Source organism: Pelobates fuscus, chromosome 11, assembly GCF_036172605.1.
Source record: "Pelobates fuscus isolate aPelFus1 chromosome 11, aPelFus1.pri, whole genome shotgun sequence".
NCBI lineage: Eukaryota > Metazoa > Chordata > Amphibia > Anura > Pelobatidae > Pelobates > Pelobates fuscus.
Genome location: NC_086327.1, coordinates 25,517,029 through 25,541,415, shown reverse-complemented (window position 1 = coordinate 25,541,415; position 24,387 = coordinate 25,517,029). Strand labels below are relative to the sequence as shown.

Sequence of the window (24,387 nt, the reverse complement as noted above, 5' to 3'; positions counted from 1 at the left end):
AGCAATAATACTCCCAGTAATGTGTCTTTAAACTACAATAAATGTGTTTAGAAATCAGTCTGTGTAAATAAGATACATTGCTCTTGATGAAATTACATTTTAGTTACATAATTATTACATTGTTATTAGTAAGTCACCTAACATTTTCCAGAACAGCCCCACCCCTGGTTCCCTGTGCTATTAGGATGTATTTAAAGTGTATGACATTGACTTAAAGGACCACTCTAGTGCCAGGAAAGCATACTCGTTTTCCTGGCACTAGAGTGCCCTGAGGGTGCCCCCACCCTCAGGGACCCCCTCCCGCCCGGCTCTGGAAAGGGGAAAAGGGGTTAAACTTACCTTTTTCCACCGCTGGGCGGGGAGCTCTCCTCCTCCTCTCCGCCTCCGTTCCGCCCCGTCGGCTGAATGCGCACGCTCGGCAAGAGCTGCGCGCGCATTCAGCCGGTCACATAGGAAAGCATTCATAATGCTTTCCTATGGACGCTTGCGTGCTCTCACTGTGATTTTCACAGTGAGAATCACGCAAGCGCCTCTAGCGGCTGTCAGTGAGACATTATCCTTTAGAGGATTAGGGGGAAGGCTTAACTAATTGATAAACATAGCAGTTTCTCTGAAACTGCTATGTTTATAAAACAATTAGTTAACCCTAGCTGGACCTGGCACCCAGACCACTTCATTAAGCTGAAGTGGTCTGGGTGCCTAGAGTGTTCCTTTAATGTCACAGAAAATCCACAAATTAATTATATTGGTTCTTAAAGGGATTTCTTCTGTGAAAAAATAACTAGCTTCCACTGACAATGTGACTTCTACATTTTGGGGAGCAACGTTCCTGCACCTGCTTACATTTTAGAAATTTAGACCACCATTAAAGTTATGCTACAGGGGCTACAAGGATGTTGTGTCTGGTTTCACCCGTCAGTTTGTCCTAGGTAGTTTATTCATTAAGGTGCACCTGTCGTTAGACCAGAATCCCCCAGCGATGTTCCAAAGTTACCATAAGTACCAATCAGGTGGTGATGGTGTTACCTAGGTAACATTGGGACATGTCAAGAGCACCTCTTTGCGGTCTCATTGTGCATGGTCACAACATAATGCAACATTGATGCATAGAATAATATTGCCCTGTATACCACTACAATGATCAATTATGACCTTGAACAGACCCATGTGAAACAGATCAGTATGAATATACCACCAGACATCTGAGACAAGGCTGGAGACATCAATGTGGACATATCTCAATACAAGAAGTGTCTGCAGATCCTTGTTTGGTGAAACACAATTTTTTGTGACCTACCTAAGTATTGTCCCCCGTTACTGTCCTGTGAATTTAAGTGGACAATCGTTACTGGGTCACTTTTGACTGAATAGAAGAACACGTTCATGTATTGCAGATGACCATGTTTTTTATTCAGTGCTTGCAAGGACCTGTGGGTGGCAAGCTGACCAATTGGAACGGCTCACTATGTTTCTTTGGCTTATTCTGTTATTGTTTCCTACCTTTTATTAATATGCCTCAAAGATTATGTATGCATCTTTCAATATGCTCCGTGGTAGACCGACACTAGCCTGACGCAGGGCCTCCCGGGTAGGCACAAGCACACTTATCTAAACCGATATGCATGTGTGTTAAAGGCTTGCTCTACTTAATCGCTCATAGACCTGGGCAACACAGCTCACTTACCAGTCTCCCGGTCTTCACACTTATCTACCTAGGTATATAAGTGTGTATTACAGGGCAATATTATTCTATGCCCTCATCACATACTTAATATAACAAAATAAGTGCAGTATTAATCAGTGACATATTTGGTTAACCTTCTATGTAATTCCATTCTTGTTTTATATGTCTTAACCTGCTTGTACAATCATCTTGCACTGCAAAAATAATTGTTATTTTCTTTTAAATTAAAAAAATGGTAAGGCAACAACTAAGACCAATGTGATCAGAACACACATATGTACCTGGCATAGTATAAAATCACACTTCAGTACATGTAGTATACATGCACACATAAAGAAGATATCTCCTGTACCTATCTCCCAGGGGCTGATTATAAGAGGTGAGCAGGGTGAGTCTTTTATACTGCAAAGTTACGATTGCACTGTTGGCGACTTAGGTGAATACTAAGATAAGGATGGTATCTCTTGGGACTAGTTAGTACAACATAAGCCTGTGGAGTTATTCAGCAACTAAACTGAAAACAAGCCAATCGTGATTTATTTTGGAATTGGTAATTGTATTTCAGCCAAAGAAAGAGTTCAGATGAGCAAAAAAAGGAAATTGAAACAAGGCCCCACAAAAAAAGTAAAAAATAAATTAAAAGCAGCACATAAAAAAAATCGCTTTCGAGTCTATAATATTAATTATCAGAGGATAGCTGTTGGGTCCTTAGTCATGTTGACTGATTTTCCATTCTACCAATTTTACAAAATAATACATCAAAGTGTGCAGTCAAAGCAGAAGATTTTTGAGGGTTTCGTAAATCAGATTCCATTAACATTTGCTCATTTTTAAAAATAAAAAAAATTGGCATGTTTTAGAATTTCCACTATTGCCAATTCTAATGCATGTTCGTCCCCGTGGAAGGATGAAGGTGGGACTGTGAGACATGTGCTGCCTTTAAGGTGGCGTTTAGTGTCTTCCTACAGCATAGCCATCAATCCCGGCTCTATTAATGGTACACTAAGCTGAGGAATCTTCAGTTAGCCTATTATCACTTTCCTAAGCTCTGTTATACTGACATTTGAAAATGAGAGAAATCTCAATGTATCCTTCCTGGTAAATTACTTTTTTGTAAGGATAAATATTCTTTATCCCAATTTAAACATACAGTTAGGACACACTGGGGGGAGAGTGAAAGTCACCACTGACGCGTTTTGTACCTCACTGGCACTTCATCAGACACTCAGTAGTTATGGTTATGACTTACTTTTCTATTCTTTAGGTTTTGTCAAACTATTGCATAGTGCGGCAGAATATGTTGGGGCTTTCTAAAACAAATTGCATCAATAATTTCCTTTTTAAAGGAACTAGAACAGTGATGGTCAAACTTGGAACATTGTAAACTACATTTCCCATGATGTTCTGAGAGTCTGGTTGAGCATCATGAAAAATGTACTCCACAAACATCTAGCAGTCCACACTTTGCTATATGTGTGCGGTTCCAGGTTCAGCCACATGTATGTGGTTCTAAATTTGGCCATCACTGTGGATATCCAAGCTTGTTCATAACTGTAGGGTTTCACATTTGGCCGTCTCTATAAAACTTCCCATTTGGTCAATACTGAGTGATTCTAAGCTTGTTGATCACTGTGGATTTTCTTGTGTGTTCATAATTGTGGGGTTCCACATTTGGACGTAATTGTGGGGTTATAAGTTTGGCCATTACTGTGGGGTTCCATGTTTGGTCATAATTGTGGAGTTATAAGTTTGGCAATAACCGTGGGTTTCCAAGTTTGGTAATAATTGTTGGGTTCCTAGTTTGGTCATAACTGAGAATTCTACATTTGACAATCATTTTATTCTGAGTTGCGTTGGATAAGAGCCAGTGAAAATAAATTATAAGGTACGGACAAGCGCAATATTTGAGTAGCAAACTGAAATTTAGGTAAAATACCCTTCCCCCTCCTCAAGCTGGACAGCAATTTAAGATCCTCCTCCACCTTTCAGATCTTTAGTTCATGGAGCTTCTTTCACCTTCCCATGGGCCACTCTCAGGCGAAACACCTCCTGGACAGCAGACCTTGCTGGCAGATGGCCTGAAACCTACAGAGCAAAGTCCTGAGAGCAGCAGCCCAGGCTGTTAAATATTGTGAATACTGTCATATTGTGGATAATACAGCCCAGTGACAGAATGTGTCTCCTGGCTTCCAAAAAGCAGAAATGTACAGAGCTGGCAAAAAAGGTAATCTGACTTTATTTGGCATTTTCTTTAGAAAAAGAATAAAAATATTTAACATATCCCCACCCTCCCTTTTTATTGCATGTTTGCGAATCCTGAATACTCTAGAATCTAGCCTGAATATCAGTGTTTCTCTGAACCTATGCCGAAAGGGTTAACTCTCTCCTCACCAGGGTCTGCAAAATATTGTGCTCCTTTTTCATTTTTGGAGTTAAGATATACCGTATTGAACTGCTGCACTAGTGGGAAGCACTGTTCCCTTCCGCTGGCAGTGAAAGGGTTAATCTGCAACTTATTTGTTAAAATCTAATGAGATACTTGTTTTTATTAGCATGCATTGTGTTTATATAAAATCTAATCAAAAACTGTTCGGTTGATGCTTTATTAAGGGTTTAATTTTTTTTATGATAAATCAGGAATTCTCTACAAAGAGGAATTCTGGGGTAAAGTTCCATTTGTTGTGCAATCACACTGAACATTACACTGGTTTCCATGGAGATTGCACCACTATCAGCACATTATCTTATTATTTTCCAGGTCTAATCAATGAAATGTGCATTGAGACATGGTCATTGGTCATACCAACCTTGAAAAATTCTGTTCTTCCATTGAGTTACTGAGAAAAACAAAATGTTTCTTTTTTTGCAAACACCATTGTCTTAAAATGGTCATTTATACAGATTAAACTACCGTTACATAGTTACATAGTTGCATAGCTGAAAAGAGACTCACGTCCATCAAGTTCAGCCTTCCTCACATCTGTTTTTGCTGTTGATCCAAAAGAAGGCAAAAAACCCAGTCTGAAGCGCCCCCAATTTGGCAACAAACTAGGAAACAAATTCCTTCTTGACCCCAAAATAGCAGTCAGATATCTCCTTGGATCAAGCAGCTATTACCCAACTAATTAGAAATGATATCCCTGTATGTTATGGTTTTGCAAGTATTTTTTAAACATCTGTATGGGCTCTGATAAAACCACCTCTTCAGGCAGAGAATTCCATTAACATATCCTGTGATATATTGTATACGTATAGTTGTATTTAGAATTGCAGCAAATTGAAATCTAAATTAAACTTAGCACTGCTGATAGTGCAGATTAGTTTTTTTTTTTTTCAAATCAAAATTTTTGCCTACATGTTCTGTTCAGATTTTACTTAATGTTTAGTCTATAAACCACATAATTGCTATCTATGGGCTACTCCCAGCAGAACTGCAGAAGCTATATGCAGTTCCCACCTGCTGACCATTCTCAGCCAATAATGTAACATAGAAATATGCATAGAATTGACATTTAGTGAGCCTGAAACTCTCCATCCGTGTTGATTAATGATGCTCCAATAAAGCTGCCTCTGGAAGCAAGTGGGTTAAAATCCAGGCACCATAACCACCTCAAATTACTGGTGTGGTTATGGTGCTTGAAGTAACCCTTAAAGGAACACTATAGTGTCAGCAATACAAACATATTCTTGACACTATAGCTCTAATAGCGCTGTTTAGGTGGCCAGTCCTGCTCTCCCTGCAGTTAAAAGATTATTTACTCACCAATTCCAGCGCAGCGCAGGTCTCCTTTTGGCTGGCTCTGCCCCACCCCGTTGGCTGAGATCATCAAACTTGATGAACTCAGACCAATTCAATGCTTTTCCATAGGAAAGAATTGGGAGGCTATAGTTCATGCTCGGCAAAACACCATTCTCCGCTCATCAGCATTTCCTCATAGAGATGCATTGAGTCAATGCATCTATATGGGGAACGTGTTTTCCGCATTGGCATGCTGGACAGTTTCCCGAGGGCCCCACAAGCATAGGAACCCCACCGCGATGCCCATGTGCCGAGGTTGTCAGGGGAGATCCTTTTATCTCCCCTGCCGGCCCATGCAGAAGCGGCTTTACAATCTGCCTTCTCGGGCTGATGGGGAGATCTCCCTTACCGGTCCAATGGCACTTCACTGTAGGAGAGGGAGGAAAGGACCCTGGAGGCTGCAGGAGAGGAGAGCTAAGGAGGGCCCAGGAGGCTGCAGGAGAGGAGGAGCACCCAGGAGGCTGTTTTTTCCTCCCACGAGCAGGTTGGTCGGAGCGTTGCCACATGTTACCATGGCAACGCTTTGACACAGCGCACAGCTTGCAACAGGACAAGAGAGTCTGCATGCAGCCAGAGGAGCTGAAGTTCACACCATTGGACCACCAGCCAGTGTAATGTCCCCCCTTCATGGCCAAAGTTAAGAAGAAGGGGGAATGACATAAAGCATTTATTTTTTAAGTAAAAAAAACCCACACACAATATAGACCATATGCACCCCTCTCTCACACGTTGCTCCCCGTCACACACACTGCAGCCCTTGCGCACACACACTCACACACTGCACCCCTCTCTCACACACACTTTAACCATCACAGACACACTGTAAACCTCACACACACTGCACCCTCACAAACACACACTGCATCCCTTACACAAACACACACACACACACACTGCACCCCTCTCTCACACACACTGTAACCATCACACACACTGTAAACCTCACACACTGTATCCCTCATACACACACTGCACCCCATACACATACTGCACTCTCACAAACACACACTACATCCCTCTCTCACACACACACTGCACCCATCACACACACTGTAAACCTCACACACACACTGCACCCTCACACACACATTGCACCCCTTAGACACTGCACTACTCACTGCAGTCTGTGTGTATTTAGCAGTCTGTCTGTGTGTATTCAGTAGTCTGTGTGTATTGATCAGTTTGTGTGTACTCACGAGTCTGTGTGTACTTAGCAGTCTGTGTGTGTGTGTGTACTCAGCAGTCTGTGTGTACTTCGCAGTCTGTGTGTGTGTATGTATTCAGCAGTCTGTGTGTGTGTGTACTCTGCAGTCTGTGTGTACTCTGTAGTCTGTGTGTATTCTGTAGTCTGTGTGTAGTCTGTAGCCTGCACTCAAAAACTATTTTATCCAGAACCAGACATCAGCACCCACAGCCTTTACATCACCATATAGTAGTTATGGCACCTTTCTCAATGCGTACATTTCTTACACCATTTTGTAAATGGGGAACGACTGATTGGCGAAGTGCGTCAGCTTACTCTTTTAACCAATCAGAGGCACTCTTGGTCTTAATAATCAGAGGTTTCCTGTTTGAAGAATCTCAGAGAAGCGTTATGACATGTGTATAGCTAAATGCTGCCGGAGCGTAGGATGGGGTATAGCTAAATGCTGCCGGAGCGTAGGATGGGGTATAGCTAAATGCTGCCGGAGCATAGGATGGGGTATAGCTAAATGCTGCTGGAGCATAGGATGGGGTATAGCTAAATGCTGCTGGAGAGTAGGATGGGGTATAGCTAAATGGTGCTGAAGAGTAGGATGGGGTATAGCTAAATGGTGATGGAGAGTAGGATGGGGTATAGCTAAATGGTGCTGGAGAGTAGGATGGGGTATAGCTAAATGCTGCCGGAGAGTAGGATGGGGTATAGCTAAATGCTGCTGGAGCATAGGATGGGGTATAGCTAAATGCTGCCGGAGAGTAGGATGGGGTATAGCTAAATACTGCTGGAGCATAGGATGGGGTATAGCTAAATTCTGCTGGAGCATAGGATGGGGTATAGCTAAATGCTGCTGGAGCATAGGATGGGGTATGTATTGATCAGTTTGTGTGTACTCACAAGTCTGTGTGTACTTAGCAGTCTGTGTGTGTGTATTCAGCAGTCTGTGTGTGTGTGTGTACTCAGCAGTCTGTGTGTACTTCGCAGTCTGTGTGTGTGTATGTATTCAGCAGTCTGTGTGTGTGTGTACTCTGCAGTCTGTGTGTACTCTGTAGTCTGTGTATACTCTGTAGTCTGTGTGTAGTCTGTAGCCTGCACTCAAAAACTATTTTATCCAGAACCAAACATCAGCACCCACAGCCTTTACATCACCATATAGTAGTTATGGCACCTTTCTCAATGCGTACATTTCTTACACCATTTTGTAAATGGGGAACGACTGATTGGCGAAGTGCGTCAGCTTACTCTTTTAACCAATCAGAGGCACTCTTGGTCTTAATAATCAGAGGTTTCCTGTTTGAAGAATCTCAGAGAAGCGTTATGACATGTGTATAGCTAAATGCTGCCGGAGCGTAGGATGGGGTATAGCTAAATGCTGCCGGAGCGTAGGATGGGGTATAGCTAAATACTGCCGGAGCATAGGATGGGGTATAGCTAAATGCTGCTGGAGCATAGGATGGGGTATAGCTAAATGCTGCTGGAGAGTAGGATGGGGTATAGCTAAATGGTGCTGGAGAGTAGGATGGGGTATAGCTAAATGCTGCCGGAGAGTAGGATGGGGTATAGCTAAATGCTGCTGGAGCATAGGATGGGGTATAGCTAAATGCTGCCGGAGAGTAGGATGGGGTATAGCTAAATACTGCTGGAGCATAGGATGGGGTATAGCTAAATTCTGCTGGAGCATAGGATGGGGTATAGCTAAATGCTGCTGGAGCATAGGATGGGGTATAGCTAAATGCTGCCGGAGAGTAGGATGGGGTATAGCTAAATGCTGCTGGAGCATAGGATGGGGTATAGCTAAATGCTGCCGGAGAGTAGGATGGGGTATAGCTAAATGCTGCTGGCGCGTAGGATGGAGTATAGCTAAATGCTGCTGGAGCGTAGGATGGGGTTTAGTTAAATGGTGCTGGTCTGCTGGAGAGTAGGATGGGGTATAGCTAAATGGTGATGGAGAGTAGGATGGGGTATAGCTAAATGCTGCTGGAGAGTAGGATGGGGTATAGCTAAATGCTGCTGGAGCGTAGGATGGGGTATAGCTAAATGCTGCCGGAGCATAGGATGGGGTATAGCTAAATGCTGCTGGAGCATAGGATGGGGTATAGCTAAATGCTGCCGGAGAGTAGGATGGGGTATAGCTAAATACTGCTGGAGCATAGGATGGGGTATAGCTAAATTCTGCTGGAGCATAGGATGGGGTATAGCTAAATGGTGATGGAGAGTAGGATGGGGTATAGCTAAATGCTGCTGGAGAGTAGGATGGGGTATAGCTAAATGCTGCCGGAGAGTAGGATGGGGTATAGCTAAATGCTGCCGGAGCATAGGATGGGGTATAGCTAAATGCTGCTGGAGCATAGGATGGGGTATAGCTAAATGCTGCCGGAGAGTAGGATGGGGTATAGCTAAATACTGCTGGAGCATAGGATGGGGTATAGCTAAATTCTGCTGGAGCATAGGATGGGGTATAGCTAAATGGTGATGGAGAGTAGGATGGGGTATAGCTAAATGCTGCTGGAGAGTAGGATGGGGTATAGCTAAATGCTGCCGGAGAGTAGGACGGGGTATAGCTAAATGGTGCAGGAGCATAGGATAGGGGTATAGCTAAATGCTGCTGGAGAGTAGGATAGGGGTATAGCTAAATGCTGCTGGAGAGTAGGATGGGGTATAGCTAAATGGTACTGGAGCATAGGATTGGGTATAGCTAAATGCTGCTGGAGAGTAGGATGGGGTATAGCTAAATGGTGCTGGAGCGTAGGATGGGGTATAGCTAAATGCTGCTGGAGAGTAGGATGGGGTATAGCTAAATGCTGCTGGAGAGTAGGATGGGGTATAGCTAAATGCTGCTGGAGAGTAGGATGGGGTATAGCTAAATGCTGCTGGAGAGTAGGATGGGGTATAGCTAAATGGTACTGGAGAGTAGGATGGGGTATAGCTAAATGGTGCTGGAGAGTAGGATGGGGTGTAGCTAAATACTATTGGAGAAAGACTTTGGGTTTATGAACGGTTTTACCCCTGAAGGTAAACCAGCACAACTTCAATCCAGTGAAGTTGTTATGGTGCACAGAGTGACCTTTAACTGGACATTGCAGGCATAACCCAGTCCCACGAGCACCAGACCATAGTATATAACAATGGAGAAAGTTCACTCCACAGGCTTAATGCCCACTGAGGGAGTAATTTTATGGTTATTATAAGTATAGATACTCCCTCATGATGGTACTTATGTCTTTGTATCCTGTTTGTTGTTTGTTTCTATGCTGTATCTGTATATGTCGATGTATATGGATATGTTATTTGTAATTTAAAAAAAAAAACACGCCATATATTGATATTTGACAGCTATGTCTATGTATGCATGTTTATATTTGTGCTTGTAACATATTGTGTTTGAATCTGTTATTATAGTGAATATATGCAGCTATGTAAAAGCATTCTGGGTAAGATAATGTTAGAAGGGGTTAGGGTTAAGGGGGGTTTAAAGTTAAAGGGTAGTTAATGTCAGAGTTAGATTACATACAGGGCTAGTGCAAGGATTTTTGCCTACACAAATGAAGATGCATTTTGCCACCCACGCCCTGAAAAAAATGCATCTTTAAAGACGTGTCTCTGTGTGTCTTCAAAGGTGTGTCTCTGTGTCTCTTTTCACCCCCAGTCCCTTTTGTGTTTGTAATTTTCCCCTTTCACAGTCCCTCTGTGTGTCTCTTTCTACCCTTCCCCAGCCCCTCCCCAGCTGCTTTTGTGTGACTTTCTTTCCTTCCCCAGCCCCTATACATGTCTCTGTCTCCCCCCAGACTCTCTCTGTCTCTTTTCCTTCTCCAGCTCCTCAGTGTCTCTTTGACCCCGCAGCCCTTTTGTGATTCTATTTTTCCCATTCCCCTCTATGTGTCTCCCTACCTATCTCTTTCCCCCCTTCCCCTCTGTGTGTGTCTCTTTATCCCCCCACCCCCTCTTTTGTGTTTTTCTATCTCCCCCTCCCCGGTCCCTTTGTGGTCTCTCTCACCTCTCCCCTCTGGAGTTTCTGCTTACTTGAAGCGTGGCTGTGCAGAGCACGGTAGAGGATCTTCGTTACTTTTTTACCCAGACTGACAGAAAGATGTTTGGTGCTCTCAGCGGGCGCCTTTCTGTCAGACCAGGTACAGGATACAGAAGGCCCTCTACTGCAGTCTGTGTGGTCACGCTACATGGAATGACTGGCAGGAGTAGAAGTGCTGTGCATGTCATTCCTGACAGTCACTCGGACATGGTACCCCCTGGGCGCCTGTGCTGCCTTATGGTGGTGCTGGGTCTGATTATATACAGTGTTTAGTGTTAAGAGAACTTAAAACTTTAACAGGATCACGATGTGGTATAAGGGGTGTTTAGAATTATTCTCTTTTAGAGTTAGAGTAGTGTTGAATTTAGTATTTAGGTTGAGTGGGTGTGTAGGGTTATTGAGTTTAGAGTTAGAGTTGAGTTACATTTAGCTTTGGGGTACATGAGGAGTTAAACTAATTCTTACAGGAAAGGGTTTTTCAGGTTTAGGCTTTAATTGCTTAACTTTGGTACTAAGAAAATGGTTTGTTTAGGTTTTTGAAGAGGTTCAATTTAAGGGACAGGGAAAAGGAATGATTAGGACATGTGGAGTCTGAAGAGTTATTTGCAAAGTACTCACCCTCCTATGTCTTCTGTTGTCCAGTCACCTTTATATGCTTGATAGCAGAGCTCATGGAGATGTTATACAGTGTGTATCACTCAATGATGCCCGTTGCTCCCTGCACGGCATTTCCTGTGTGATCTGTTCCACTTCCTGTCCAGTCTCACACACAGACACTGGATGTTCTGGGACAGCACTGAGCTTTACACCCTCTATAAATGTTCCTGCAGCTAAGCTATCAAGTATAGGAGGCTGAGTGGACTACAGAGGACACTGTCCAAGACCCCTGTTACTTATCTATCCCGCTAGCCACTTAATCGCTAAACAAGCACATTACAAGTGCTGAAAATAGGTGCCTCTTGCAGGATTGGCGCTTGAAGGCAGGTGTCTATTCTGCATAATGGGAAACCCATCCATGGGTCCCAATTCTAAGCTATCTTATTGTTGTTGTATTGGTTTTTTTTTATTTTGTGTTAGACCTTGTGTTATCACAAACATCCCCAGAGCTAGTTTTGACTAATCCGTCATTTCTGCAGGGTGGTGTTATCAGGAGTTCCAACTCCGCAGCCCACTCTTGGTTAATATAAATAATAATGACAATTAAATAGCCCTGCAAAATCGCATGGAACGGCATATTTTACATATATTTCACAACCATATGAAAGAACCAATGCAGAACCAATAACCACTATTAAATAGTTAAAAGAAAATAGGAATAACATCAGTGCATAACAATGCATTTTCTTGTGGCCTGCTATCTAATTGCTATGAGGAGCACAGCTGTTTAATTATTTAGAGGAGTAATTTATATGCGTATGTTTAAATTTCTGTGACAGTCAACAATTGCTTTATTTGTTTCTTGCTTGAGAATTCTATTATCTTGTCTAACATATCAACAGCTGTTTACCCATGACCTTACGTCCAACACACACACACTCGCACCACCAAACAAACATGTCGGTGTTTGTCCAGAGGCTGAGAAATGTGTTTGTATTATTGGCTATTATTAGATATCACAATCACATGTTGACTACAATCCCCTATATTAAATGTACGTCCCAGAACAAAGCGGTTAATCGTTGTTAAGCTGATCGAGAAAATATAAAACAAACAAAAAGTCCACCTAAGCTACTTTGTCCTTAACTTAGAAATTTACATTGAAATCCCACTTTCTGGAATAACCCTGATTGTTTTGCAAACCTTCGCTTCACATTGTTTACATTTAAAAGTTTACAGGTTTTTTGTTTTTTTTTATCTACTTTTCCTAGAAAGTGTTTCACCTTTCAGCCAGCCGGATTGCATTGTGCCTGTTTCTGTGTTTTGTGTTGTGTGTGGAGTCTTCCAGTGCTCGATGCCCAAGGGTACGTGCAAAGGAAATGCTTTGTGGGGCGGAACTAGTGGACATTCTTCAGTTCGTCTGTGGTCCGACAGGATTCTACTTCAGTAGGTCTACTTCTTTCATATTATAATATCACGAATTCCAGAGATATTCAAATTCAGTCCAAGAATTAATTAGCAGTGCATTTCTTGTCTTCAGGTAGACGTCACAGTGCTGAACCTATAAGGCAGTGGTTCCCACCCCAGTTCAAGTACCCCCTACCAGTTCAGGATTTAGGGATTACCCAGTTGTGTCTAAGGTGTTTTTAGAAAAAGAAAGAAAACACTTTAGACACAACATGATAATCCCTAAATCCTGGACTGTTAGGGGGTACTTGACGACTGGGTTGGGAACCCCTGCTATAAGGGTACAGTGTCATTATAGTGGTGTTCACAACAGATTAGGGGACTATGCTAGTTTTGGGTGTACCTCCATTTAACATACTGTAACTCTCATCATTCATAGCCAGGGTGTTAAAGTCAGTCCATTTGACATGCCACGCTCTACTTAGCGGACAAGGTGCAACTTACTAAATGATTATACCAAACAATAAATTTATAGAGTGTCTAATACTTAATACATTAAATATACTAAATATACCATTTAATATATTAGTAAATAAACTGCATTAATAAAAAGTGTTTTAAAATTGTAGTGCTTATAGTGCCAGAAAACTATAGGGCAATATCCCTTTAAATCACTATCAATCTTGTTTCGCTATCAGCAATAACACAACCTCCATCCCCCCCCCCTTCCGCCTATGTGGGTTTGATGTCAGTTTGATGCCCCCTGGGGCAGCCCCTCCTCTTGCACTTGGAAATGCCCTGTGTTTGTTTAGCCAGAGCATGCACATTGACATGCTTGTTGTGACAGGGTTGAGCAAGTATGGTGTCTGTGTCTGCATGTGGGGATGCAGCCTGTGTTGTATGTGTTTGGGGGCTGCTTGTGATGGTGCATGTCGGGGATTCTGCTTGTGGGGTTGTTTGGTAAGGATATGGATGTTTATGGGGCAGTGTGTGTGTCTACAAAGGGTTGTTTGTGGTGTAGTATTTAGTAGAGGTGCTGTAGTGTACATAGAGTGGATGAGTCTGTAGTGTATTTTGGATAGGGACTGTAGTGTGGGTGTTGGTAATAGGGGCTGTAATGTGTAGGTGATAAGGACTGTACTGTGTGTGTGTGATAGGGGCTCTTTGTGTGTGGGAGGGCATGTAGTGTAAGGGAAGGGGCTGTAGTGTAGGTGTTGGTAATAGGGACTGTAGTGTAGGTGTTGGTAATAGGGGCTGTAATGTGTAGGTGAAAAGGACTGTACTGTGTGTGTGTGATAGGGGCTCTTTCTGTGTGGGAGGGCATGTAGTGTAAGGGAAGGGGCTGTAGTGCGTTTATGGGGAAAGTACTGTGTGTGTGGAGTCTGTAATAAGGACTGTAATGTGAGTGTGTGGTTGAGTGAGTAAGTGTATTTTGGGAAGTAGGGGCTACAGTTTGCATATGAGGGGTGGATAATGGCTGTAGTATTTGGGGGGTGATTGAGCCTGAAGTCTATGTTAAGGGCAGGTATTTTTAATTATTAAAAGCTGATGGACTACATTATGGTTTCAGAAGGTCAGGGTCAGAAACATTATTGCAAGAATCCACTACAAAACGTTATGTCCCAGACACGGTGATTGGTAATTAGTCACACATACTATACGGTAGGACAAAGTCTATAGCTGTGTGCTTTATCTTTCGATTACATTTTTTTCTTTGTGGTTATTACTGCCATTGTGTGAAACATTACCCTGCACTATCGCACACCTGACGCAATAAAAATACATTTAAAAAACAACAACACGATTTCTTATGTCCAAAAAACTGTGGCCTTTAGAATGTCACTAGAGAGGTTTGTTCATTTGTCCGTGCACATAGCTCCAATAAATTCCAACATAATCATTGTAGGGACAAAATATTTTGACTTGTCAGTGAAATTACATTTTGCAAACATTTTGTTGGATTTTTCTGTCTGCTTTGTTTTTATTGAACTACTTGCTATTTGTATTGTGTTATAGGTAAAGCTGTCTCGCAGCGTAACAGAAACAGACCGGGAATCGTGGAAGAATGCTGCTTCTGTGGTTGTAACATGAACATCCTCGAATCTTATTGTGCTGCTCCAATTACAAACACAACGGGCAGAGAAGGTGAGTAATGCGGACTCTCAAAGCCTTTTATATTGTTGAGTAAACAGCCCATAATTGTTGTTCAGATTTGGAAAGCTATTCTGTGATACCACTCAGAAATGGTGTGATAAACACTAGAGAGACTGTTCCCAGCCTAACCACTACATTAAGCTATAGTAGTTATGGCGTCTGGACTGTCCCCCCCCCCCCCCCCCCCCCCCTCCAATTCCTATTCTCTACTCTCTACTATCTGTGTTCTAGGATCTGTCTGTGTTTAAAAAATATATATTTGTAAAATATTTTATTTATTACAGATCAAAGAACTTAGGACGATCCTTTCGCGCCTCCAGCCATTGTTTCCAAAGTTGTATGAAAAGAAATCAAGGACGTCCGCAAATTTCAGACTATGGAGACATTTATTATGATGGAAATGTGCAATAAAAAGGAACTAATGGACAATAAATCCTGGGTGTAATGATGGATAATGTAAATTATCCTGAGCCTGTGGAAGCCTCGGATATAGAGGAAATCAACATATATTGACCGAACTCTTTCTGATAAGCTATGTACATACACCCACACCGCCGTGCCACCGTCTTCATGTTAGTAGGCCAAGCTTAACATACACAAGTAGTCAAAGATAGTTTCCTAAGATAGGCCACGGGATTGATTTTTAGTAATAGTAAGGTGCTAAATGGATTTCTGTTTCTGAGCCATTTTCTGGTTTCTCATTATATCAGGAAAAGGTAGACTACAAACTCTTTACAGAAGACCAAGACATGGGAAACATTTCGTCAGCTTCATTGGGTTTCAATATTTCAAGAATTTGGGGGTTTATCAAGGCAAAATTATTTCATTTGTCCCGTACATTCTTAATGGCTACTTGATTGTCTAAAGTCACTACAATGAGAGCAGAGGGAAGATTTCTTACGTTGATTGAGCTATGGTGTACAGCTCGCTCTTCCTTTGAAAACAAAAAAGACCGTTATATTGAATTCTAAAGAATCTCAGATCATTGAAGTAATTCCAGGGTATATCACTCCTTGACATGAGAAAAACAAAAACAACAAAAAAAACAACAGGATATAAATCTGTGATAAATAAGAAGAATTCACTTTGATCCAGTTTTTTTTGCTGGTCCATAATACTTTGGCTGAAACATAAATTTAGATCCTCACGCCATTTTGCTGTGTGTCCAGTGGTTGTAGCAAGCCGGCCATATTGTTAAGGTTCCAGACAAATGTTCATATCTCATTGGTTATTGTTGCAGCAAAGCCTGGCCTTCCCAAGTGAAATGAAGACTCCTCTAACAATGGTACATGATAAGGCTGTTTTGCAGGATTCATTAAATATATATTTTTCAATAATGGAAGAGCCATTGTCAAAACAAAATTACAAACCACAGCCCTAACCAATACATTGAGGATAGACGTGAGGTCCTTGTATCTTACATCAAATACATCTTTTGGTGCTCTGTTTTAACTATGCTTTCTGCATTCATTAACTATAGGCTCTCATTACCTAAGGTATAAAGATGGTAAATCTGCTTCCTGAATACAATCTAATTACTGTACGTTTGTATGTGTTTTTACTGTATTTTCAATTTTTAAACAGCAATCTCTATTTAAGATTTCTTCTGACGTTATTACAGTCTTACAGACTCTGTTCATATGATCTCTTCTTATAGAAAGAGACAATGGGAAAAAAGTCATGTATAAAAAGGGACATTTATTCTTGGGATGAAAATATCAATTTTGGACATCTGTTCTAAAGAACAATATTATGACACTTTAAAACGGGCAGAGGCAGTCTACAAAATTACTAATGACACACCCGCCAGCACTACAGACACTACACTACCCAGAGTACACTGGCCATAACGAGGAATGATCAACACACACCACCCCCGGATGAAGTGATCACATAAGGAACCAATCCGGACAGACACATCCAGTACGACCTCCGACCAACCCACTCAACCACCACTAACTCACGGACTGCTGGAGTGCACTTAACCCAACAGCCGTGATTATACCTTCTACTCCCCAACACACGCCTCCTACTCGAGGCTAGACTACTTCCTGATGCCTTATCACCACCTTACCCTCGTCATAGAATCAAAAATCCTACCCATGACATGGTCGGACCATAACCCTGTCCACCTACGAATCAAGTCACCCCTGTTCCGACCCCGCCAGACTTCGTGGCGCCTAAATGAATCCATCCTCTACGACCCAGCTATAATGGAAACTACCAGGAAAACCATCCAAGATTACTTCGCCACCAATGAGACAGGTGACACAACACCCTTAACCTGCTGGGAAGCCCACAAAGCAGTGATCCGGAGCCACCTCATCGCTGTATGCTCGACGCGCAATAAAGAAAACGCACTGGCAATTGCGGACCTGAGCAATGAAATAGCAAAACTGGAAAGCCAACAAAAATGCACGCAGGATGCCACTACATACAGAGACCTCCTCCTCAAATGCTCCCAACTCACCACGCACCTTAAGCAATCAATTCAATCCTTCCAATATTACCAACACATGATCTATGAACACGGGAATAAATGCGTCAGACTCCTTGCCAACCTCCTCAAGTCCCAAAAATTAAGGACTGAGCTTAACGAGTCCACTACCTCCCGGAACAAATCTCCACTACGTTTCTCTACTATTACAGAGGGCTGTACCACATACGCCAGGAACCGCAGGACGATGAAGCAGTCCGCAGGTGCAACGAAATACACAACTATCTCGAAACAGAATTACACCAGATAGAAGATCACGAACGGGAAACGTTAGAGACCTCCATCGCGACGGACCAGGGCCAGATTAAGAGCACAGTGGGCCTGGTGCCGACAATTATAATGGGCCTTATTACAAAATCTTATTGACCAAAAACACTAAAACAGTCCTACCTCCTAAGTACATTTATCTGATGGAGATGGTGCTGGAGGGAAACTCATAGGATGCAGTTATGAGAAAACACATACCCTATGCTAATCTCACGCTTTCATCTTTCAAGTAATCCCATACCCACTAACAGCAGTGTCCAGTAAAACAGGAAGTCTATGGATGGGGTAAAAGGGTGGGCCACTGACACAAATCACATAACCAGAACTGCCAAAAGGGGCGAACATACACAAAAAGGGGGCATGTCTGTGTCCCTATGTCTCCCAGTCCCATAGTGTCTGTGTCCCCATGTCTCCCAGTGTCCCTGGTGTCTCTCAGTGTCCGTAGTATGCCAGTGTCCATAGTGTCTGAGTGTTTCCTAGTCTCCCAACGTCTCCTAGTCTCCCAGTGTCTCTTTGTCCCAATGTCTCCCAGTGTCTCAGTGTCCCCTAGTATAAAAGAAAAAATCTCAGGTACTCACTGTGATAGATTTAAGCAGGTTTATTGGACACCACAATGTTTCAACATGTACCTAGGTCTTTATCAAGTCTCCGGTGTCCCCTATGTATCACAGTGTCCCTTATGAATGAGAGTGTATCAGTGCCCCATGTCTCCCAGTGTCCCTGGTGTCTCTCAGTGTCCATAGTGTCTCAGTGTCCTTAGTGTCTCAGTGCCCCTTATTCTCTCAGAATCCTCTAGTCTCCCAGTGTCCCCATGTCTCACAGTGCCCCCAAGTGTCTCAGTGTCCCCTAGTATAAAATAGAAAATCTCAGGCACTCACTGTGATAGAGTTAAGCAGGTGCACAGCTCTAATTCTTCCCTCTTATAGAGAGGGAGCCCTGCAGCCAGCTTGAGTAACAGAGCATCGGCAGCCAGTGACCGCACGTAGGTGCTGCCGGGTGCCCGTCTGGTGGCACACTCTGAGGGGGCCGGCAGCGTTCAGTAGTTACCTTATGGCCGGCCCTGTAGTGTATGGTGGTGCCGCCGGGCCGAGTAGTGAGTGTGCCGGTCTGGCGGTACACTCACTGATGCTGACAGCCGTGCAGGTGTCAGAAAGCATAGAAGGAATGAGGATGGCGGCAGAGCTGACTATCATGCTCCCTTGCGGTTCCCACAATTCCCAGCACAGCCACATCATAGAGTAGTGATTACTCTATGATGTGTCCATGCTGGGAATTATGGAAACCGCGAGGGAGCATGATGGAGAGAGAGAGACAACAGCACATTGCTGTCCCAGTCGTTCTAGCAGAGCTCCACACTCGGACACGGTCAGCCTCAGGGGGTGAAGGGGAGAAATGGTGGGGAGAGGGGGAGAAAGAGACACGGGGCAGAAAGAGACACAAGAGGAAGAGTGAGACAGAGGGGTAGTGGGGGAGAAAGAGGGAGAAGAGAGAGACACAGGAGGAAGGGAGAGAAAGAGACAAAGGGGAGGAAAGAGAGACAAGGGGAGGGGGAGAAAGAGACAGAGGGGGGAGAGAGTGACACAGGAGGAGGGGAGAAAGAGACAGAGGGAGAAGAGAGAGAGACAGAAGGAGGAAGAGAGAGAGGAGGAGTGGGAGAGATACACACAGAGAAGCAGTGAGAGGGAGAAAGAGGCACACAGAGGGTCTGCGGGAAGAAAGAGACACACAGAGGGACTGGGAGAGGCAAAGAGACACACAGGACAAAGGGGGGACAAAGAGTAATACAGAAGGGAAGGAGACAAAGTGACACACAAAAGGTTTGTGGGGGCAAAGCCGGGCTGGGGGAGAAAGATTCACACAGAGGGACTGGGGGAAGACAAAGAGACACACAGAAGGTTTGCTGGGGGGCATAGACACACACAAAAGGGACTGGGGGGGAAAGAGACATACAGATGGCTGGAGAAGGGTTAAACGAGACACACAGGGCCTGGGATGAAGTTAAAGATACAAAAGGGGAGTTGAAAGACACACAAGGGGGGGTTGTAAGAGACACAAAGCAGAAAAATTGGAGACAAGATACACTAAACGAGTTACAAAAAAATCAAAAGAGGGAATAAGAAACACAAAAAATGTCAAGAAATTCAAAAGGAGGTTAAGATAAACACAAGAAAAGATGCATTTTTTTGTGTGTGTTTGGGGGGGATGCATTTTCGCCTGTGCTGGCGCGACGCATTATTGGGCTGGTATAGAATTTTTTTTCCAGGGCTGCTTTATGTTCCTAGTCCAGTCCTGCTGGGTATTGGACCAAAATACATTGTATACTTGCCCAACAGCAAGATTGCGAATTAACGGAGCCCTCTCAGACCCGTTTCAAACACGTAACGGGACATGTCAGAGATGCCCACTATCACCTCTGCTTTTCGCAACACTAGAGCCTTTCCTGAAAAAAATCAGGAACAATGAGAACATCCGCGGCTTGGAAATGCACACACCACAAAGTCCTCGCCTACGCAGACGACTTCCTATTTATAGTGAGGGACCCCACCACATCCTTACAAGCGATCAAAACTGAATTTTAAACATCTCTAGCCTACAAATTAATTACTCCAAACCCAAAATTCTGGACTTCACCATCAGCCACATACAGCGACAGACAATTCAACACCAATTTCCGCTGGTGCGACAACCAGATGCGAAACTTAGTGATATGGCTCACTCCAGATCCGGCAGACCTATACACTCATAAATTCGTACCCATTCTCAAAGCAGAAGAGGAAGAACTACACAGCTGGAACTCATACTACATCTCCTGGCTAGGCCGAGTGAACGCAGTTAATATGACCTTACTTCCTAAGCTCCTCTTCATCTTCCAAACGGTACCAATTTCAACCCCAAAGACATTCTTCACCACCCTACAAGCAGAAGTCTGCAAATTCATCTGGAAAGGTAAATCCCCCCACATAGTTATTCCCACTGATGCTGCCCAAACTAAAAGGTGGACTAGCCCTCCGGGACTTCAAAAAACATTTCCTAGCAGCACACTTCACCAGAGTCATCAGCTGGACCACGGCATTGCAGGACAAACCCTAAGTGCAATTAGAGGCAGATAGCACCAAATGCAATCTACAGACCCTGCCCTGGATCACGAGAGATGCAATCAAACGATACCAACTTACAAACCCATTTGTGAAAGCCTCACTCAAAACCTGGCACCAAAATAGCACCAAATACTACCTCACGACAGACCCTGACCCCCTGCTCCCTCTGAGAGGCAACCCAAATTTCTGACGAGAGACCAGGGCCCTCTCCAACGCCTGACAAAGCATAAACCACTACTCTGCATGACAGACATGATAGTCACTCCATTTGCGGTCCGCCTGGTCACGACCTCTTCCCAGAACTACCACACACATTTCTACTCACAATGGCGAGAGAACAAATATCTCGCTACGCCAGATTAATCCCACAAAAACCCAATCTACTTCGAAACCAAACAGATTTAGAATGGCTCTGCCTTGTCAGGATCGGGACAGGGATCCAACACGCAGAGTACAAACAGGTACAGGATACGTATACCGGACCTTAGAATGGCCGGACTAACATACGGAGAGTATAGAGAATGGTCAGAGACAAGCCGAGGTTGAGGGAACGAGAGGACAGGTAAGCGAGGAACAAGCCGGGTCAAGGATAACAGAGGTAAACAGAGTAAGTCAAACAAGCCGGGTCGGAACCAAAGGGATAACAGAAAAATACCAGAGCACTGTGTGACTAGACAGGCTAGAACCACGACAGGGCAATGAGCAAATGGGAGAAGCAAGTTTAAATACCCTGGCTCGGAGTGATAGACACGCCTCCGACGAGATCTGATTAGTCTCTAAAGGATTGAGTGACAGGTCGTTCCGGGCTGGCGTCATGACGTCGGTTTCCGGACATCCTGCTACAAAAGGAAGTGACTCCCTCGCGGCCGGCGTTTACGTGACCGGGTGGACCGCGAGGAACAGAGGAAACAGCCCGTCCGGACGGATAGACGTCTAAATCTCTACCTCTCTCGGAGGTAGAGACTTCAGGTACCCTGACAGTACCCCCCCTCTCAGATACGCCCATCGGGCGGAAGGAACCGGGACGAGATGGGAAGCGGGAGTGAAACGCCCTGCGGAGACGAGGAGCATGAACATCCTCTTGAGGTACCCAACTCCTCTCCTCAGGACCATATCCCTTCCAATCGACCAGATATTGTACTCTCCCCCGGGAGATTCGAGAATCGATAATAGAGTTAACCTCATACTCCTCCTGGCCCTCTACCTGAACAGAGCGAGGAGAGGACGTTGTGGAGGAAAATCTGTTGCAGACTAGTGGTTTCAGCAATGAAACATGAAATGAGTTAGGGATGTGTAAGGCAGTTGGAAGAGCTAGACGATACGCAACTGGGTTAATTCGAGTCAGCACCCTGTAAGGTCCAATATAACGAGGAGCGAACTTCATGGAAGGTACTTTTAAACGGATGTTTCTTGTACTCAACCATACTCTATCACCTGGAACAAACACCGGAGCCGCCCTTCTACGTTTATCGGCGTGTTTCTTAACCAGCATAGAATTGTGCAGAAGAATTTGTCGAGTCTGATCCCACAACTTCCTCAAATTGGCAACATGAACATCAACCGACGGTATCCCTTGGGAAGGAGAAGCCGAGGGAAGAATAGATGGATGAAAGCCATAATTCATGAAGAAGGGGCTTGAATGAGTAGAATCACAAACGAGATTGTTGTGTGCAAACTCCGCCCAAGGAATCAAACCAACCCAATCGTCCTGGTGTTCAGAAACAAAACAACGTAAATATTGTTCAATTTTTTGGTTGGTGCGTTCAGCAGCTCCGTTAGACTGAGGATGATAGGCAGAAGAGAAATTCAATTTGATACCCAGTTGAGAGCAGAAGGACCTCCAAAAACGGGAAACAAATTGGGAACCTCTGTCAGATACAATTTGGGAGGGTATCCCATGTAAACGAAAAATCTCCCTTGCGAATATCTCTGCCAATTCGGGTGAAGACGGGAGTTTAGGCAGAGGAACAAAGTGAGCCATCTTGGTGAATCTGTCAACCACGGTGAGGATGACAGTCTGTTTTTTAGAGATAGGCAAATCGACAATGAAGTCCATAGCTAAACAGGACCATGGTTTCTCTTGAACCTCTAAGGGATGCAGGAATCCACATGGAAGCGTATGAGGTTGCTTAGTCTTAGTACAGACCTCACAAGTATCGATGAAATCTTTAATATCCTTACGCAAAGCAGGCCACCAGAAATCTTTGGAGATTAAAGCATACGTCTTGCGAATGCCAGGATGCCCAGCTACCTTGCTGTTGTGGAAACACCGTAACACTTCCAGTTGGAGAGCAGGAGGAACGAAGTGTCTATCCCCAGGAGTCTGTTTAGGAGCTAGATGTTGTAACTTTATGATCTCGGTAAGCAATGGAGAATGAATCCTGAGATTCGTGTTAGCGATGATATTACATTTAGGAACTATCGAGGAAAGAACTGGCTCAGCTATAGTGGACGGTTCATATTGGCGAGATAAAGCATCGGCTTTGGAGTTCTTAGAACCAGGTCTATAAGTAAGCACATAATTGAAGTGAGTCAGGAATAAGGACCAACGAGCTTGCCTGGCGGATAGGCGCTTAGCCTCCCCAATATAGGACAAGTTCTTGTGGTCCGTTAAAATAGTAACAGGATGTAAGGTCCCCTCTAATAAATGCCTCCACTCCTTAAGAGCCATAATGACCGCTAACAGTTCCCTGTCACCGATGTCATATCTGCTTTCAGGACCAGATAGTTTCTTAGAGAAAAACCCACAAGGGTGTAACGGTTTGTCCACCCCTAACCTTTGTGAAAGAACAGCCCCTACTCCCGTCTCAGAGGCATCGACCTCGAGTAGGAACGGCAGAGTCGTATCAGGATGAACCAAAATTGGAGCAGAAGCAAAAAGTTCCTTGAGCGTCTTGAAAGCAACAAGAGCCTCAGTAGACCAGGTCTTAGTATTAGCCCCTTGTTTGGTCATATTGGTAATAGGCGCAATAATAGAAGAGTATCCCTTAATAAAGCGCCTATAATAATTAGAGAAACCAATAAACCTCTGAATAGCCTTGAGTCCCTTAGGCAATGGCCAATCTAAAATAGATTGGAGTTTGTCAGGATCCATCTTAAAGCCTTCCCCAGAAATCACGTACCCAAGAAAGTCTATCTGGGACTGGTCAAAACTGCATTTCTCCAATTTACAGTATAGGCCATGTTGCAGAAGTTTGTGCAATACCTTTCTGACTTGTCTGTGGTGGGTCTCAATCTCCCTAGAGTGTATAAGTATGTCATCCAGGTATACAATGACACAATCATGTTGAAACTCCCTAAGAACTTCATTAATCAAATCCTGAAATACTGCCGGCGCATTACAAAGACCAAATGGCATAACCGTGTATTCATAGTGACCATAACGGGTATTGAACGCTGTCATCCACTCGTGTCCATGCTGGATTCTCACCAAGTTATACGCCCCTCTGAGATCTAACTTGGTGAAAATTTTAGAGCCCTTTAAACGATCAAACAGCTCGGTAATCAAAGGAATGGGATAGGCATTTCTGATGGTTATCTTATTCAAACCTCGGTAATCAATACAAGGTCTCAATGTACCATCTTTCTTTTTAACGAAAAAAAAACCAGCCCCGGCGGGGGAAGAGGATCTCCTAATGAATCCCTTTTCTAGATTCTCA

At 43.8% G+C, this 24,387-nt stretch overlaps 1 protein-coding gene and 1 long non-coding RNA gene across 2 annotated transcripts in view; one reads left to right on the top strand and one right to left on the bottom strand.

Moving 5' to 3' along the window:
• The window catches only part of LOC134577512 (uncharacterized), a 747,008-nt gene that overhangs the window by 294,562 nt on the left and 428,059 nt on the right, over positions 1 to 24,387 (bottom strand). The window lies entirely within an intron of this gene.
• On the top strand, positions 3,679 to 16,409 carry LOC134577071 (insulin-like growth factor III). The gene is made up of 4 exons (XM_063435711.1): positions 3,679 to 3,908; positions 12,577 to 12,751; positions 14,729 to 14,857; positions 15,151 to 16,409. Exons 1-4 carry the CDS (start codon positions 3,858 to 3,860, stop codon positions 15,162 to 15,164), a joined length of 369 nt encoding a protein of 122 aa, XP_063291781.1. The 5' UTR covers positions 3,679 to 3,857; the 3' UTR covers positions 15,165 to 16,409.

Excerpts from the sequence above, each read along its gene's own strand:
- LOC134577071 (XM_063435711.1), top strand. The coding sequence starts at position 3,858 with ATGTGTCTCCTGGCTTCCAAAAAGCAGAAATGTACAGAGCTGGCAAAA. Across the intron at positions 3,909-12,576 it reads GTACAGAGCTGGCAAAAAAG|AAAGTGTTTCACCTTTCAGC; the intron begins GTAATCTGACTT and ends TACTTTTCCTAG. Across the intron at positions 12,752-14,728 it reads TCCGACAGGATTCTACTTCA|GTAAAGCTGTCTCGCAGCGT; the intron begins GTAGGTCTACTT and ends ATTGTGTTATAG.